At 40.7% G+C, this 20277-nt stretch overlaps 1 protein-coding gene across 2 annotated transcripts; it reads left to right on the plus strand.

The window, feature by feature from the left end:
- The first annotated feature begins 1306 nt into the window (after positions 1–1306).
- Positions 1307–19905, plus strand: lrrtm4l1 (leucine rich repeat transmembrane neuronal 4 like 1). Of its 2 annotated transcripts, none has more exons than XR_015861864.1 (3): positions 1307–1730; positions 8620–10309; positions 18368–19905. XR_015861864.1 is itself a non-coding variant. In XM_088392646.1 (3 exons), the coding sequence occupies exons 1-3, from the start codon at positions 1727–1729 to the stop codon at positions 18431–18433; spliced, it is 1695 nt and encodes a 564-aa protein (XP_088248772.1). In that variant the 5' UTR covers positions 1307–1726; the 3' UTR covers positions 18434–19905. The 2 variants fall into 2 exon arrangements, 1 of the variants encoding a protein (XP_088248772.1); XM_088392646.1 differs by having other exon boundaries at positions 8620–10244.
- The last annotated feature ends 372 nt before the right edge of the window (positions 19906–20277 follow it).

The raw sequence follows: 20277 nt of genomic DNA on the forward strand, positions 1-20277 counted from the left end.
GAGAAAAAAAACACATGTTTTGATGCAATGTGATAACTTAAAGCATTGCTGAGGTACTGTCAGCTTCTAGGAAAACTTGAAAGGGTGCAATATGATGGAAACCTGAGAATGGAGTGAGATGTAATTTTGCAAATCCAACGTGACATGTTAGCAAATTTCTCACCGGTGGCTGTGAAAACAGTTGCTTCTTTGATTATCAGGTGATCAGCTATAGGTAACCAATTAGGAGGTAAAAATCATAAACATAATAAAAGGGTGGTTACCATGGAAACAGTTTAAAAAGAAATTTTCCTTTGAGAAAAAAAAAACAAAATCGAAAGGGGGCTCTTGTCGTTTCACACATTTTCATCACATCCTAACTGGTTGTCAATTTCAAGCTTTATCACCTCCGTCTAGTCTGACATCACGAAGGCCAAAGTTATTATTTTTGATTGAGTCTAGATATAATCTGGCGATGAGCAGTGCAGCATTTTTCCGTTTTGGCTTTTTTTTACTCCTGATGCCCTTTGCAACTACAATTTTGTAACACTAAATATCATTTTACAAAAAAATAAATACCTATTTTACATTTGATGTCCATAGTATATATCTTACAATCCCATAAATCAAGTTAAATCCAAAGAGACGACAAAAATGCTGTACTATACACATCTGAGCTTCTCCCAGCTCGTCGCAGATGATCAAGAATATATGACTACGAATGCAGTTATATTGCATGTCCACATGGGTTATATGGATGTTAGCATTAGCGTGAAGCTAACAGATGCTTTAAACAGACAATTAAAATAATTTCTAAATAAAGCTACTGATTTCGTATACTTGCAGTTTTTCCGAGTAGGCGGTCAGACATTTCATATTCTGTCGGCATTTCTGAATTCTAAATGTAAATATAAATGATAAGCATACTTTGGAAGTAGTCATCGTTTCACTTGATTATATCAGATATCTTGGAAGACAACAGCATCTGTTCTTGCAAAGCACTACATTTACCACTTTCAGCTGCAGTAATTATGCAACGTGGATGAAGCTGCACCCACTCACCCCGTAATAATTCCAATCTTCATGCCCCCCCACCCCCACCCCCTTAATACAATCCCGATTCAGGGAGCAAATTGATGATTGAACAAACAACAAATCTCATATTTGACCAGAAGGCGCCTACAGCTGTTCAACAATGCATTGAGTGGAGTCTTGCGTCCTCCTTCGCGCACGCGTACCCCACGCATGGGGAGCGCGCGCGCGCGCGCACGCATCTGGGTAGGCAGAGCACGCGCCCCTGCAAATCCAGCACATTGCTGACGTGCGCTTGCATGGAGCACCTGCTTGGCGAGGAGGCTGCGCCCATCTCTGCGCCACAACCGTGCTCTTCTCTGACTTTGGACACTTTTAAAACGTGCTGTTATTTTTCATCCGTGCGCCTTTTAAAATCATGCTTCAAATCCGAAGATATATTCGCAATTTGAGTTTTGATGACACATTTTCTGTGATGCGCGGAGAGTTACGCAGCGCCAGTGCGCATTGGAACAAACTTTGAACGCTTGAACCACCGGAAGATTTATTTATATTTTTAGGAATGATCCAAGGTGAATCACCGCTTGCTTGAGGGGGTTCCGCCAGTTTTCTGGGGGGTCTGGATTGGACCAGGGAGACTAAGGGAAGTCGTGATCGGTGCTGAAGAATCGCACGACTGTATTAAGGAACGGAACAGACGCGCGGATGAGACAACATGGGTGAGTATTTAAACGTACCAAATGTAGTCAAGTGCATTTACATATCGTGCTCCTGTCGCATCAAGGACGGGAAATGATTGTCACATTTAGTGGAGATGACAGAGGCGCGCGTTGAAGTGTAATTGCGCAGTGGACTCGCAAAATGAGAATTGCACGATGAGGTTTATTAAATGTATACGCAGGGGAGAAGTCTGCACTTTTCCACAGCATTGCAAGCTGTGGCGGATTTGAGTCATTCCTCTAACTTCTGCTGCCCCCCCCTCAAACAGCTCCTCCAATCTGATCCCACACGCCTCCTCCATTTTAGTGCTCAGAAGGTACAGCTCAGGAGCCACAAACCCACACTTCCCTTGCCTTCTGCGGCTTCCAATCAATCTTTATTTTTAATGTGTGGGATAGGCTGGTTAAAATACACCACTGAGTTTGGGATGCAAAATATATTTTTTTTCCCTGGTGCAGTGAGGGGGATCATTTTCCATGTCTGCAAGGTGGGATGACATGACATGACATGACATGTAAATAGCTCCATTTGTCTCTTTATGAAACTTGTTCCATTTGCCATTTTTTTTTTATTTTCAACCATACACATAATTGGCACAAACTATGAGCAACATAATATTTATGACTTAATAAAACATAACATGCTAAGGCTCGTTTCTGTCCTAATTACAGTTGAATTAACAAATATTTTGGTCACCAGATTGCGCAATATCACTTGGCACTGTCAGTCAAAATTGTGCATCATTATGTTTTTGTGGAGGCACATTTGCTGGATCTCATTATATTGCATCACATGTTGTGAGTCGACGTGACCCAAGCAGTGGGCCTTCCACGCTGCCCACACAAGCATGCATAAAAATGGTGTTTTAATAAGCAGTCTAACTAATTCACACCAACAATTATGTACTTTGACAAACATTTGTCAGAGTCGAGCGTCAACTCAAGTTCACCCACCAAAATTGTATCCTACTACAAGTCATTACCCAAATGTGCCATCCGGGAAGAGCATGTCGGAATTGTGTCACTTGAACAATTCATGAAAATCCAGCAGTGCCAATTTCCAAAAATGTGATTTAGCTTGACTGCATTAGGTTGGTGCTTGGATTTGAATTTCTGCCTGGTATGTGTCTCTTGATGGCCATCTACAGCCGCAGTAGTGAAATTTCTGTTATTTTATGCATGCTGTCTAGCCTCCAATAGCAGCAGAACTGTTTAACAAACACAATTTAAACATAATTTTTTTTTTTTTTTAATATAATGATGTGTGACAATAAAAAGTCAGTTCTTCCCATAATGGAAATTCTTTATCAGATTGTAATTGGTCCTCAGAGGAGGAGTAATTATTTGGCAAAGAAAATATTTTGATGGAACATACTAGGTTTAAAGATAATAGCGATTATTTTCGGTCCATTATGTTCCATTTTATTATTTTCAAATGATCCTGAAAGCCACAAATCATTTAGAACGTCTCGGAAATAGCACACAGACACAAATTGCTTAATCACCTTGCCAAAGTCGATTGAATGCATTGGATGACTAAAAAAATTGCTCCTGTATGAGTGCTAGTCGCTTTTAACATAGCAATGAAAAGACTTATTCCTCCTCAAATCACAGCATGCACTTCACTAAGTGAAAATACTTGCTGTGTTCATAAGTGTACTTGGAAAATGGAATTTGGACCAATTTATTAATCACTAGTGTGGGCTTGGCTGGATTCAATCACTCATGGGCATTTCATCACCAAACCAAAAATGTTAAGTCACAAAACACATTTAAAGTATGAGGAGCCATCGATAGTAAGTTAGAGGACTTCAAACTAACCAACGGCATTGGAAACATGACCTCCTTGGCCCAGGTAATTAAATCATCCAGGGGTAAAACCAAACTCATTAACCACAAGAGAGACGAGAGGTGAAGCAGTAGCAGAGGGGTAAAATTCCGATCTGTGACCTCTTGAAAATGATCACGATAGCCGGGAGGAAACAAGCTGTGGAATACCAATCCTACGCTAGCAGGAAGACACAGGCAGAGATTGAAGACTTAGAGCAGAAAGGCACGGTTTGGACTACGTTGGGTCCTTGACAAATTATGTTGACAATCTACTAATACGGTGTGGACATCAAGATCACGCCGCGGATTGATTCAAGGATAAAAATCGAGGACATGATAGAAGATTTCCACCAAACGGAACCTCCCAGGAAATGAGCTCGGAGCGAGGTTCTTCGCAAACGGTCAATATGAGTATCTTGGTGGAAGTAGGAGACAATGGAATGGGGTGAAACGCTGTAAAACGGCAAAATGGGTTTGATTAGTGATTCCTGGCACCGAGCGCACCATTGTGAATCAAGCTTTGCATTAATCATGGCCGGAGAAGACACACAGAGGAAAATCTGATCCCTGCCAGAATTTCTCAGTTAAAAATGTGGCCCTAGTGATTTTACTAAAACAAAAGCGCTAAATGATTCAAACTTAAAATCATTGCAGTAGCATATCTGGCTATTTCCCCAAGTTGTGATTTTTGCGTGAATCAGCATCTCTGACAAAGTCTCATTTTAATTTACTCGAGTCCAAGGGAAGGCTGCAGGCGAGACACAGAAGAAATATAACCAAACGTCAGAAATTCCAGCGTGACGGGGGGAGAGAAACAATGGCACGGAACTAATGACTCCATGTGCATGACAAGCAGATACAGTTGTCTCCGCTCCAAACTAGATTTGGATCTTGTTGTTGTAGCAGAATACCGTACGGTCTCGTTTCCATTTTGATTGGGCGCATTTGAATACATATTGCCAAGCCGAGGCATCGTTCGCCAAGAACTATATTTCACGAGACTTCAATTATAAACAAGACATGAAATACGCTCAGTAATGTCAGAGGCAGTTGATATTTCCAAGATCAGGAAGATGCGAATATTTTCAAAGTCGTTAAATGACAAGAAGAGTCACAGTAAAGTCTGCAGGCTTTCTCAGTCATCAGCTAATAAACTCTTGCCGCATTTTATTTGCTGAGCCCAGGCACTCTCCGCATCGTGAAATTGTTGGATATGCTTTTTCATTCTATCCTCAGTGTGTGCTTCATACTTGGTGGGATAACCCGGAGGAGATGTTTGCCTCTATTATGCAACAACAACAACAACAAAAGACCCCAGCAACCACAAAATAGCGTAGACAGAGGAAAAAAAAAATAGGAGCAAATCAGAGTTATCAAAACGAAATCAACTAAATTGAGCTACTTGCCCTTTAAAAGTCAGCTATGGCGTGCAAGTAAATTGCAACATCAATTTAAAATAACACAAAACATTTGAAAGCCATACACAGCAAATTGTTGGTTGGGGTATCCTAAATTTACACTCCACGACTCATCGTGATGTCTGATATTAGTCCAATTTTCAAAAGAAGATACCATTCGGATTATTAGGAAGATATTTTGAACCCTGCAGTCCACTGAAATAATTTGCCACCACGCCAAAAACTTGTGCATGTGCGGCACTCACGTCTAAATACATCGGACAGCAGTGCTTAGCCTGCCAAAACCAAAACAATAATAAGAAAATCCAATCACCATGCTATATTATTCCCCTGCCCCAGTCAGCAAGAATGTGTGATATCGAGTTATCATTTGGCTCTTTCGGAAGATTCCTTCAACCGTTTGACTGACGGGGTAGATAAGAACAGCTGAAAATGTGAGTTTGTTTTGATAAATTGCAGACCAGCCACCCTTGGGAAAATCATGAATGTTAATATTGTTAGCATAGCTATACGTGATCCTAGGCGTGTTCCGCTGCATATATGTTCGCTTCGGTGCCAACACCCCGTCGCTCATCATGTTGGATAAAAACAATTATGGTCGCCTCCATGGATTATACGCTTCTATTTATTTAATTTGTTTAATTTAATTAATTTAGTTTTTTTTATTATTATTTATTTGTCTTTTTTTTTAAACCAAAAATTTACCCAGATGAACTGGTCAATAAGAATCAAGAGGCCTTAATGACCATGATAAACGCTGCAATCAATAAACATGTTAAACTCACGCAGCCGCGGGAATTTGATGTATGTTAAAGACACTTCATCAATTGAGGACTTGGAGTTGTGCTATTCTTCATCTTCACACTGATCTGCAGTAGATTGTTGAGAAATGTACTACAGGTGGCAATAGGGCTTTTGGAGTGTTAATTATTCAAGTCTTTCTTTTCTGATGAAAGAGTCAACGAGCAGTTGAAGCACAGACCTTCATTTATCTACTCTTATACTTTAGGAGGTCAATACGCTCATGAGTCCTTGGTTAAAACATCCCTCACTAAGCCTCTTCAGCAGAAGTGAGTTTACAAACTCGATTGTTAATCACATGGAATTCTAATGCCTTTTCTTAATCTCACACCCGGCTGCGTTATAAAATCGTGTATTGAAAGATTTCACTTGTCTTCATTGGTTACCATGCACAGCCCACCCCCTCAAAAAAGCTTTTATCATAAATCCTCCACTTTTAAAGTTACATCTGACTTGCAAATTTTATTTAATTGCTTCTGAAATAATAGCTGTTAGTCATGTAAAAAATAAAAAAATGCAATATTGTAATGCTAGTGTGTCCAGTGAATCACCATGGAATAAGATGGTCCCCATGACTTATAATATGTCACATACTTTTAAGTCCCGGGAGTGCTTTTTATTTTATGTGCCCTAAATCTAAGTGCGCATGGTCAGTTATGTCGTAAATCACAATACTAAAGTGCCCATCTCAAATTCTGCTTGCCTAAGCTCAGTCACACATCATACACTTTCAAACTAACAGCTTCTCTGATCAAATGAAGATGAACTTTCGAATAATTCTCAACTACAAAAGTGTTGATGTTACAGGAGATGCATGCAACCTGGCGCCGTTGTGAGCGTGAACACATTTGAGAAACTCATGACCATGAGATGACAGCTCTCATCGGGACAGTGGGAATTTCAAAAATCTAGTCATAGCAAAATGAATCTTCAACTGGTTCATGAAGCTTCATTTTCCCGAAACTGGAGGAGTCATTTTTTTCAAATTTCCAAACACATCAAACAAGGCTTACACTAGCACAACTCTAACATATTCTGCATTTCTTACAGCATATCAACTAAAAGCACAATTCCATAATGGAGTTGATAGTACCGGTTTCCAATCCCAAAATGTCTCTGCAACGAAACGCAAACTATCGTATAATATTCATAAGTTGAACGTTTAATACCAAATAGTGGATATAGTCGCATTTCTGGCTCTCTTCTCATTTCTTCCGAGTGCTTCGGAATTTGACCCGCACACGGTTGGCCAAGCCACTCGGGCACTTTGGCTAATAGCCTTTGCATTGCTGCTTAGAGCTTGGTGCATTCAAATGAAATATCAAGGCGTCGCGATGCCAAGCAACACGACAGCTGACTCTTCGGGGACTGGCACAACCTTCCGTACCCTTCGGCTGGAAAGTCGTCTCATTCTTGGCAGATTAAAAAAAAAAAATCATAACCTTAGGTGACATGAAAAGTGAGTTTCAAGAGCTTCTGGGAATTTTACTGGGTGGTGCATTTGCATATCAGTAAATACAGTTGTATATGGACTTCAGCAATCTACGAGTAATGAGGCGTTGCTTGTTCGATTTTTGGCTGTCCGAAATTGCTTTTATAACGTAAAGGTTAACGGGTCAATAAACTATAAATTACAGACGGCAAACTCTATTACAGACATTACAGTTGCTTTAAACGCAAAGGCATTAACAGTGGGCAAGAGTTATTTTGTAAAAAAAAAAAAAAAAAAATTAGGCGCCTCCGGCTTCAATTGGTCAAGCTTTGATAAAGAAAGAAAAAACACGAGATACAGTAATCAGATGTTCATCTATCCGATTAGATTAAATCTCTTTGGTTGCCAGCTATACTATTTAGTCTTTTTCAACTTTTTACAATTTTTTTTCCAGTTTTCATGAGCATCCCCACAGAGATCAATTTTTTTTTTATACTGTATAACTACCAACAAGTCACTCAAAAAATAAAATAAAAAATATAATGGCAGCATTGAATCTGAGGTTAATCAAACTAGACGAGAGTTCAAATCTCTCCACGCCTCACTTGGGGACCTGATAAACACTTGCTTCTTAATCTTTTGTCTATGCAGGAATCCATACGGAATCAATGTGCGCTAATTAGATATTCAGCCAAGCAGCAACATCAATGAGAAAATGCCTGACCGCCATAGCTCTCATGCATATCATCTCATCTAACGTTTTAGGACATCAAAATCTGTTCATCCTTTCTTTGAGCTTACCAAGTTCATTTTAACTGCTCCAATGAGAATTGGAATCATTTTAATACAACTAATGAATCGGTCCGGTGCATTGAACTCTTAACCACTTGACAGAGCAGCTAATGGATAAGATGGAAGCTGCGCTGCATTTATGGCTTGGAAGAGCCAAGAGATTTATTAATAGAACACATTTTCGCATGGCACATTGTCCCTACTCTCATTTACTCACCGTCACCTCACATCACGTACATGTTTTACCACTCTTCTTAATTAGAGTTTACATTTGTGTGTCATGTGCTTCTCAAAAGAAATTAAGAGACAAACTGTACAAGGGCTTAGTAAGACTATTTAATCCGTTTGGCGCATATGTGATAATTCATCCATAAATAACCACTATATAATACGCGGCTAACATCTGTCGCCCCCCCCCCCCCCCCTCTATAATCTACCTTAATGGGAATTAAGAGTCGTACCGTATAGCCCGTGTTAATGGGGTCGACGGTGCTAAATTTATCCGTGGACAGCGTTTGAACTTTGTTGCAGGTATTCAACGTTACTATTATGTGTTAGATATCACTTATCAAATGATATGTTGTGACAAATGAAATTGTACGGTCTTCTCTTCCAGGTCCGATGTTGAACGATGGACGAGTGACGCACCTCCTCTTTCCACTCCTTCTCCTTTTGCGAGTTCCCTTATTGTTCAGCTTCGTCGAACGCACCTGCCCGAATAGTTGTCGGTGCGAAGGGAAGACGGTTAATTGTGATTCGTCTGCTTTCTTGGATGTCCCGGAAAATATTTCCGTCGGATGCCAGGGTCTCTCCATGCGCTATAATGAGCTGCACACTCTGTTGCCGTATCAGTTTGCTCACTTGGGTCAGCTTCTCTGGATATACCTGGATCATAATCAGATTTCAGCGGTCGACAGTCGGGCATTCCAGGGAGTTCGGAGACTAAAAGAACTCATTATGAGCTCGAATAAGATCACGTCGCTGCACAATTCCACATTCCACGGAATTCCTAATCTTCGTAGTTTAGATCTGTCCTACAACAAGTTGGAAATCCTGCAACCGGGACAATTTCATGGTTTGCGGAAGTTGCAAAACCTACACCTCCGCTCAAACGGTCTCTCCAACATCCCCATCCGAGCGTTCCTCGAGTGCCGAAGTTTGGAGTTTCTGGATTTGGGCTACAATCGAATCAAGGCTCTCACACGCACCACCTTTTTAGGGTTACAGAAGCTGATGGAGTTGCATCTTGAGCATAACCAGTTCACCCGGATCAACTTTTTTCTCTTTCCTCGTCTCGCCAATCTGAGATCGTTATACCTGCAGTGGAATCGAATCAAGGTGGTCAATCAGGGACTTCCCTGGACGTGGTATACGCTGCAGAAACTCGACCTGTCTGGAAATGAAATACAGATCCTGGATCCGGCCGTGTTCCACTGCTTACCCAACCTTCAAGTTCTCAACTTGGAATCCAACAAACTGTCCAACGTATCTCAAGAGGCGGTGTCGGCGTGGATCTCGCTGACCTCCATCAGCCTCGCTGGCAACATATGGGATTGTACCACTGGCATATGTCCGCTGGTGGCTTGGTTGAGAAATTTCCGTGGCACAAAAGACACCACTATGATATGCAGCAGCCCGAAGTATCTCCAAGGAGAAAAGATTATGGAAGCCACAAGGAACCACGGCATTTGCGAGGAAATCGATTACATTCTGACCGAGACGCCCTCGCCGATGTCGGAGCTTTTTTCCGAAGCCACCAACGAGCCGACCTTTGCCCCCACTAGCGGTTCTCCGCTCATATCACCAACCTACGATCCACACCCACCATTCCGACCGCAACCTATTCCTCGTCCTACGTTCCCCGGGCACATGAGTAAAGATCCAAGAGACTCGGTGGCACGTAGTCGACCCACTCACATTCTACCCCCAGAGATAGAACATATGACTCTGCATAAAGTCGTGGTAGGCAGTGTGGCACTCTTCTTCAGCATGTCTCTGATTCTGACCATCGTCTACGTCTTGTGGCGCCGCTACCCGGGCGCAACCAGATTGCTCCACCAGCGATCCATGGTGGGGAGAAAATGTCGCAAAAAAAGTCCAGAGCCGGAGCAGGACCTAAGCACCCAGCTGCAAGAATATTACATGAGCTACAACCCTGCTGCCACTCCGGAGGCATTGGAAGTGCTAGGCAACGGCACTGGCTCCTGCACTTGCACAATGTCTAGCTCCAGGGAGTGTGAGGTATGATCCATCGCATCAGCCTAAAAGTAGAAATCAAATTCAAAATACAAAGCCTCATCAGAAAGGTAAATATATGAGCAAGTATACCCTCTAAAATGACTAATTAACTAACCTTGACTCACATTTTGACTTGCAACATCACTTAATGCCTCCAATTATTCAGGAGTTCGCCTTAAGATCAGCATTTTAAGATGTAGAGGTTTTAGAGGATTATGTGGGCCTTAGAAATAATAAAAAAAGCATAATTGGTTTAATTTACTGAGCTCACAGAGGTAAAATGTAAAAAAAAAAAGGATTTGGACGTAAGGGAACAATGAATAATTGGACACTAACACTAGAAGAAATTATACTGCACCAGTGTTGCATGACTCACAATTTTGCTCAATATATTTTTGTTTTAACAACACTTTTGCTATTTTCTTTGAGACTGAAGGAAATGATTTGATTTTCACACAGTATGAAACTGAAAAAGTTTTTCTGAGGGGTAAAATCATGGGTTTTATTGGGTTGGAATTTATAGATGCCCTAAAGTTGAACCCTGTGGGACACCACACAGAGAAAATGACATATGTAAAGAAGTTTCCAAAGAATTAAAGAAACTTTTGTGATGTAATAGCATATGGCCGTCTAAAATAATTCAACGCAAGGGTTGCCAACATTGCGGCTTTGAATTGTCAGGGACGGAAAATAACACATTTGTCTCTGTGGTCGTTTAATTAAGCATTCTTTGTGTTTGCCATCCTGCGAGTGTAGCCTCTTCCCCTTTGAGGCGACAACGATGCCACACAGCCAGCCGCAGCGCTCGCTTGGCATGTTTTCTGGCTAATTTCCCCACTAGACCCGTTCCACTTGACAGGCATCCCTCCACAAGCCATTTAGAGGAACACTTTCATTTTCCGCTCCCTGTCCCCTGTACAGAGTCACTTTTAAAGAAGGATTAGGCGCTGAGGTGGAAACAGTCGTGCGACTGCCGTAAGCTATACTTACTTTCATATTTTAACCTTTAATTTTCTAATTTCCCAATCTCAGTTCAAGCAATATTAAGTCGACTCCATAGTTCTGAATCATATCAACAAAAGCACTCGCTGTATTTTTTTTTCCTCGCCAACAGATGCACGCACGTGGTGGTGTGAGCAGCTGTTTGAGCGACAAAGCATTTGATAAGGATTTTCCGAGACTCATCACGACAACCTCTTTATAACCGGGAGGCAATTTCATGCCCTCTTCTCTCGATTGCTAGGTCATTCTCAGAATAAGTCCCCGTGCAGGATGAGCCGAACAATGATGCATGCAAGGCTATGCTGTAATCGTTGTTTTTTCACCCAAGGCTGCAGGATTACACGTGCAGAAGTATTGTCACACTCCAAACGAGAGTATTATTGGTAGCATCTGGAATTCAAATGTGTATAACGCGCACTTTGAAAGTGTTTATAAGTACTATATGAGGGGAAGCAGCTCTGTTGCACAAAGGATCAACCCCCGCTACTGGGCTAAATTGAATTTTAGAATCCTTTCTACCTACCCCCATGTTGCTCTTGCCGCCAGCTGTGGGGTAGAATTGTGTTCTCCATCTTTAGATCAAAGCCACCCACCTTCATGCAGAAGAATATTCCCGTGGTAGAAAACGACACTGCCAACACGTTTACGGTGCTAATAAATTAACGCGGCGATACATTTATTTGCTCATTTGTTGCTACGCGGGGGTTGCGACACAAATAAAACTCCGGCGGTGGGTTGTATTTTACACCTATGATGTTGCAGAAAAAAAAAAATGTCAGCTGATTTAGCCCTCAGCTCACACCGTGACCCCAATGAGGACAAGCAGAATACAAAACGGATGGCTGGATCTAAATAAAATGTAACAATCCTCCTACGGGGCCTGATGTTTTCACAAAATCCTGTTTCTATTGTTCCCTCTTTGGAGCTCGCATTCCTCGTTTGCTTTCTAGTTGCGTTGCCCGGTGAGAGAAAAAAGGCCGACTGATTTTAAATGAGGACAGAATAGTGCCTGTGTGAAATCAACAACAGTCAGAGGGAAACGACATCAGCACCATGTAGCCCCGGGATGCTATTTATGGATTTTCTCTTACAAGATTGGACAATAGGAGATAGAAATCTGTCATAAAACAAGTTTTTGTTTCTTAATACTCCCTAACTGGTGTCGTATAAACTCAATAACGGGACCATCACATTCCCGCGGTTGTTTAGTGACACAATTTAAAGTTGAACTTTAAGAGTATTGTTGGTAATTTCCTCCAGCTAAATGCCTTTTTTCCGCCTGTTATTCATCCAAGGTTTAGCATGACACTTTCATTAAAGGCTGACTCGCGCTGTCGTCTCCCCGGGCAAACGTCAAGCGCCATTCCAGTGGTACGAGGTACCCTGCAGCTATTGGGCTTTTTGTCAACATGTTTTATTAAATCAATAAGTCACAGTTCAAGTTAACCTCGTAATTGTTTTTTTTTTCACTGGCGAACAAAGATCCGAACGGAATCTTCCCTATCGGCCATGACGCGAGAAAAACTTGTTTAAACATTGGCTTGAGGAATTAATGAAGCGATGCGTAAAACTGTCAACACAAAGGCTCGTGACTCATTGGTGTATTCCAGACGGCAAAATTGGAGATGGAAACCTCAGATGATTCAAGATGGATAGTTGATACGAACATGTCGGCTTAATTGTTGCTAACGATGAATCCGAGTGAACCAAATTGATTACTCAAAATGGCCTTTTAGCAAAAAGGTCACCATGTTTTCAGATTTGAGGGCGGGCAAAAGGGAATAACATATAATTTGCCCCCCTGGTTGCACACTTTATCTTCTCATGGCATTTACATGTCGTTCATAAAGCTCTAAAAAATGATGATGACAAATGTCAGGAATTAGACAGAAGCCAAATGACGCGAGTGATGAAACGTCGAATCGTTCCAAGGCAATAATTTGCCTTCAGAAATGTCTCTCGTATCAACTAGGGATTAAAATGGTGAAAATGGAACATTGAGTCGTGATTTACCTTTTGGATTAGACTGTCACACACGGTCAATGCATGACTGGACTCTTAATAGGAATTTGAATTCAAGTACGTCAGCTATTCAAATGATTATAATAGTCATCATCTCAATGCAAAATCATAGTAAGGTCATTGTGAATATTGTGAGGTCATTGTCAACAGGAAAAAAAATACCAACAAGCACGCTAAACCTCATCTAACTGAGCCACTTTTACTTTGTCATCCGTATAGCTTGGAGCAATCATCTCTCACTATCATAACACTGGAACGCTCCATATTTTGCCACTGCCGTCATATTTGCTTAAGTGTGAGTCCACTTACATCACAGCCGGAGTGAGTCACGACTAACATGCGTACAAGTAACTCTTCATCACATTCGAGTCGAGGTAGATACTAAAAGCCCGGAGCTTAATTGGATGGTCGAAATTAAAAATGGTGAATGATCGTCTTCTGTGCTCTGCTCTGTATGAAATTGTTCGAGCAACTTTTGTACGCTTGGCTTGCATTTGGAAATGAAATCCCAAAAGTAAAGCAGCCAGATGTGCGGTCAGTAAACACAAATTGTCTGGTTGAGATCCCACAGTAGGAAAGAGACAGGTGGGGGGTTAATTGGAAACAGGAGGAGTTTACAAATGCTTCGGCATTGCGGATACACGACGATCGATTCATTTTTGTATAGTAAGAAGTCGACTCCGATTCTGAATGCACCAACTCTACCGTAAAATGAGACTTATCAAGCATATGTTTGATCATTTGGAACAATGCCGTGTTGATAGAAAGTCACTGACCATGTCATGGTTTCACTCGCCTGATTTGCATTTCAGTTCCCACTCATTGAACGCGAGTGTGAAAACTCTCAATGCCATGATGATCTGTTGCTGACTGGTGCCAGTCTGACATTTGCTCCGAGCCAGCTGGGATCGTTCCTTTACTGTCCTGAACAGGTTGAGCAGTTTACAAAAATGGAATGCTGGATTGCAAAACTAACCAGACTGCGCCACAATTTAAACCTGCTCTTAGATAGTCTAAAATCTAGTCTACTTTTTTCCCCCAAACAAATTAGCAGGTGTTCCAAAAGAGCTCAACCAGCATCTTGGAATGGATCGTGATTGACTGGCAATTGCTCTGTATTTCATCTTTGTTTTACCCTGTGAGGATAATTTAATATTGCATTGACTTGTTTTATGCGCTACCACACAATATACGGCGACAAAGACTTAGAGAGCGTTGGCATGGCCGTAGCTCTTAACGGGCTCATCCATCACCTGGATAAATCACAACCGCCATAAATCACACGCCAAAGTGCAGCTGAAACATGCACATATTCACCCGCGTTGTGTAAATAAGCACACACACAACGACACCTCCCCCAAGACGTGCTGGCTCCGAAGTCTGTCGGATATGATCTCCTTCGGGAAATCTCCGAGCTGTGTACATACAAATCGTTGCTCACTGTTGAGTTTTTTATGATGTTCCATTTAATACGACACATAATTCGAATATGCACTTCGGTATACCTGTCGTTTGAATATTCAAGAATTTATACAGGTTATTATTAATTCATGTAAACTTGCCACATCTCTGCTGATAGCGACGGATGTTTTATTTTATGTAGATTAATTTTCGTGGTCATAGGGAATGTCGGGAGATTCACGAACGGCCGGTCCTCATCGTTGAATGGTTTTCGGAACATGCTGGGCTGTGCGCACAATAAAAATGTTACTTCATTAATCCGTCACTCTAATAGCCACTTTTTAGTTCTGCTACATTTTTTCACTCAAAACACAATTTGAAGCCATATAATTAGTGAGAGTGCTATCATCATTAGCATTCTCTCATTCAGAGAACAAACAACGTCAAAAAGACAATTTCATTTATTCTTTCATTCTGCCCATGCGGCCTTGTTTACTGAATCATAATAGAATGTTAAATGCATCTCGGTCTTTATTAATCAGGAGGTTGAGTGCTTGCGTGTCTGACAGCGAGCACTCCCGTGAAAAAGCAACTCGCTGTGTACCATCCATCAAATGCTGATACAAGCTTCTCTGGTTTTTTCCTTGTAAATTTATTGGGTTTCCTCAGAAAAAAAAAAAAACGAAGAAGCTTAGCGCTGCCATCTTTTGTTTGTATGCAAGGAGATTAACGCTGTTCCCTGTTTTTATCTTTCGCAACAGCCAATATGCAAATACTGATTAAGCATCGTGGATGTTTTTTTTTTAAATGAGTCTCAATGCTTATTTTAATAAAAAAAACTGTTTTTAATAGAGATAAATAAGGCACGATATGAAAAATTAGGACACTCATCTTAATAGTCTTTGCTCACCACTTTGGATCAACCTTGGCACAGGCATAGATTAATTATGTCCAGTGCTGTTTTAAATGTAATATTCATCCTTCATCTGGCCTGAATGATTTATTTTGACCGTGCATGCACACCACTTGTGTGTACCGCTAATGCACATGTTTGCGTTTCATTAGAAGAAAAATGGCCGTGGTTAATTTTGCAATCATCAAAGATAGGGGGAAAAATAATTGAAAGTGGCTGAAAGCAAGGATAATTATTTTCTTGGAAACACAACATAATGAGGATTCTAAAATGTAGTGGTCGTCTTTTATTTTCAGGCCAAATGTTTTTTTTGTTGTGAAATGATCGATTTGACGAAATCTCATGATAATTGTCATAACTTGGAATTCTTATGCATTTTAATATTGACCAGTGATAATGACATCTCTTTTGTTTCATTTGTGCTTGACAAGGAATTCACACTTTTGCATGATATCGATATTACGCTCATTTCAGTCGCCCCGGCTCATTAATTTCAGCCTCATCAGATACGTATTTGGCCCAAAGATAAAGGAAGGTTTGAAAAGGAATTAGCTGTATACACAAGTCTTTTGAAGATTAAAGATGGCTCTCTGTTTTGCCTTTGTGTCTATTTAAATGATTGTGTAAGATCTTAGGACTTGTTTTTTGTTCTGGTTTTGGTCTCACTTTCAAAAACTTGAACCAATTGGCTCACTGTGCTTCCGATAAGACCCGATTAGGATGTCTATTTATGTCAAAGTAATTTAGATTGCGCAACATAATCTTAAAATGTTTGGCATATAACTTTAGTCACATTCATTTGACCATTTTCGTGTACATTCTTGATCTAGTTTCATAAGTTTCATCTTCTATTTAGAGTCAAACTTGAGCATTTTAAATTGAATGAATAAATAATTTGAGCCATCATAGATCGTTAGAAATCATTCGACTTCACTTGCTGCTTCCAACAAAATACAAAAGTGTATGACTTGCAGGCTAGCCCCGCTCAAACATTCTTATTTCCCGTTTGGCACGCCGCGAGAGAATTGGAAATGTCGCTACATTGTGTTGCTACACTCGTGGAAGAATATTATATGAAAGGAAGTACGAGGCGGTCACTAGAATCTCCTAGAGACTCATTTTTTGATCTATGTATGATGTCAGCTATTGGCTTGTCTCGGGACATTACAGTTTTTAAATGCCTCGCTGTGCTCGGAGGCAAAATATCCCTGACATGACCCGAGAACATGATTACGGAGATCATCAACGGTATCAATGGCCAACCAGCTGTCACCTTGTATCGGTGTCACTAAAAGCTTCAAGCCAATCCGGCTTGTGGAGTTTCTTTTGGGATCTTGCCAGCTTGGAAGCTCAACTCTAAAGTTGAGTGAAATTCATCGTCTACTTATGCAAAGATAGCCAAAGTCAAGCGAATCGCTCGTGACGGATAGGAAAACTATAATACAAAGCGGGCAGCCTTCCATGTCTTTATCAATGATGTAACTCAAAGCAGCAGAAAGGGGGCGGGGCAATAATATGAATATTTACTATACGTTGTCATGCAAAGATCATTAAAATTGAAGAGGGTAATGGAAAAATGTTTTCATTGGCTTTTGACAGCTCAATTTGAGATTATAAATACAAGCTTGGTAATGATGTACTGTAAGCAAAACAAATGCACAGTGGAGGAAGTGAAAACAAGGCAAATAGGAAGGCAGCTGCTTCGCTACTAATTGATTCATTACCAGTTGCAAAGCAAGACGTCTATTTTTGATTGCGTCGCGTGGGGATGCTTACTAAGTGGTTAATTTTCTTCCTCGCTCATATCCGACGTCTTTTATATTTCTTCAATTCTGTGTCTGGAGCAACTGAGTACAGTAGTAGCAAAGAAGTGATATTTGTCAGCGAGTTACTCGGATATGTTTGGCACTTTGGCCATTCCTGATGTAAGATATCAATTTTTTATCAAAGCTCAAGACCAGCAGTGGCTGGGTAGTCCATGAGTTGAACTTATGGTATCTGCACGGAAGGAAGCAGCATGTATGCATTTTGTATTACGTATGAGCAGGGGTGTCAAATTTATTTTTGTCACGGGCTGCATCGTAGTTTGCTTCAAAGGGCCATTAAAATTGTCAACCTAAATAAATGTATGAACGTCTCATATTGTATATTTAGTATAGGCTACACAACAAACTGATGAATAACTAAAAACTGTTCAATTATTTAAAAATTAAATATTGAAATCAAATCAAATATTTAAAAATGATTGAAAAATAGGAATGGTAATAAAAATTGCTAACAATATCTATTTTTTTAAAAGTAAATTTTGGAATTGACATCTTCGTAGGCCACCTAAAATGATGTGGCGGGCCGTATCTAGCCCCCGGGCCTTGACTTTCACACCTGTGTGTAAGCGGCACAGGGAAGAAACTGAAAATAAAGAAACTCGCTGAAATCTGCCCGTATTTAGAAGACTAAGTGAATATTGGCTTTCTTGGTCCAAACTAGGATCTTATGAAAAGATGTCCAATTACCAAGCACAAAGAGCTCTCTCAAAAGCTTTAGTCTACAAAACATATCGAATGCATTTGTTACAGGAGTACAAAAAGTGTTTGCACAGAACAAGAAAATAAAATCTTTTGGACAATTGTACAGGTCCAAATGCAGCGTCAAATATCTCTGTCTTGACACTTAGTGTTTTACCAATCTTGCCTGCCATTACCTTCAAATCACCAATCACTGAAATGACTTGAACACTTTTTCCTTTGAGCCACTACTAGATGTTTCTAACGATATCTTTTCCTTGCAGAATGAGTATACATGTCGACGCCCACTACCTGGTGCGTGGCTGGGCGAGCTGCCTACTATCCATTAGAAGGAACCGCCGCTGGGGAACAACACACCAATCCAACAAATACAATCAGAGGGCATTGTGTAGAGAATAGCAGAAGAAACCCATTTTTTTCACTTTCTGGAAAGTCACAAGAATCAAAGATGATATTTCCAATAATCGTTTTCTGTACTGACGGCCTAATAACCACTTTTGCTTATTGTCTCTATGAGGACAACGTGGTTGGATTCCAAGATGGAGACTGTACATATGCAAGTTTTGCTTTAAAACCGATGAATACGCTCTCACAGATGAGTTTGGACGTTTTCGCTGACAGTGACAGTAAAGCGGATTTTGGATTCCATATGAAGCGTTATGTCATTGGGCAAGACTCTACATGAAAAGATTCAAGGCTCAGATGGTGTCCATGTGCCTCACGGGATCAGATTTTTTTTTTTTTAATTTTGCACCTGTTGTTTCAGATGATCAGGCGGTCAGGAAAAAAAAAGAGAAAATTAGCCAGTGCTAAGACTATCCCAAGCTAATGACTTATCTTGTTGTGCGTTTGTAATTCATTTTATTTTTTGTACGTTTCATTTCCAATGCTTTGATTGAATGGACAGAACATGCAATCAAAAGTAAAAGTAGTGGAAAAAAAGAAAAACACGTCATGAATGAAATGTACTTTTCTAAGCGTATAATGTTAATAACGATGTACTTTGAGGCATTTTTTCTCCTGCCGTTTTTAACCTTAAACACCAAATGCACTGCTTTTGTTGCTGGCTCCACCCCCTCGCTGTGGTTCCGCCCCCTCACCGACCTATCATCATTACATGTGATGTGTGTAAAGTAGAAATAATTGTTTGTCCTCCAACCTTTTTTTTTTCCCCAAACAGTATTGATGATAACTTATGGCTATTGATTTGTGTGGACACAAAATGAGAAAATCTCAACATGCGTGGAAAGGACATGCTTTCTTTTGTCATTTCTTCTAAACTTGTTACCCGACAAAATTCTTTTCATTTTCCCTCAGCACAGTTTCAGTTCCCCACTAACTGTGCGTAAAATCGTACTCTGTTGTGGCTCAACTTTTTTGGGGGTTGTTTTTCCCGGTATATGTGCAACTGTGCGTGTTTTTGTGAATCTCCCAGCAAGGGTGTTGACTCAAACCCATCCTGTTGCGATAACCCTTTTCACATCAAATGACTTATTATTCTTTCCCCTAACACAGCCATTCTACTCTCACGCCTCGCGACATCCATTTTGCTCTTTGTGTGCTCGTGTTTTCATCTCAAGGTTCGGTAAATTGAGTTGTGACAAGCCCTTCAATGCACCACCAACCCTTCCCATACAAAAAAAAAAAAAACTCACTCATTTTGTATTGTAAATGTCTGCTTTCCTCGCTGTTGACGATTAGCGGCTGTATGTTTTTTGTTCACTTTCAACTGTGCGTTTTATAAATGAAAATATCAACTCAAACAATATCAATTGATCAAATAAAATATGACTTAGCCATATCCTGTTCCATGTCCATAATTGAAGTTTTTCAGTTTTGCGAATGTGTGCACACCCCCCGTGAAGGCCAGCCGATACCCATGGGATCACCAGTGCCGAAGCTGTGGCATTAACATTAGCCTCATTAATTTAGAGAGGAAGAACATTGATCTCTGCTCAACTATTCTTGTCCACAGCCACACCCGCTGTGAGCTGCAATAGCTTCTTGAGGAATGTAAAGCCGGACACGTGGTTATTGATCCCTCCCCATGTTCACTGTGCTCGAAACAAAGACCCAATGTGCAGATGGTTGCGTTTCAGAAATCCCACAATTGTACCTCTATCTTCCGACCAGTGCCGGAGCTAGGATTTTTTTTCTTAGGGGGAGCTGCGGG

The sequence above is a fragment of the Syngnathus floridae genome, chromosome 12 (genome assembly GCF_059516105.1).
Source record: "Syngnathus floridae isolate MCC-2025c chromosome 12, RoL_Sflo_1.0, whole genome shotgun sequence".
Taxonomy (NCBI): domain Eukaryota; kingdom Metazoa; phylum Chordata; class Actinopteri; order Syngnathiformes; family Syngnathidae; genus Syngnathus; species Syngnathus floridae.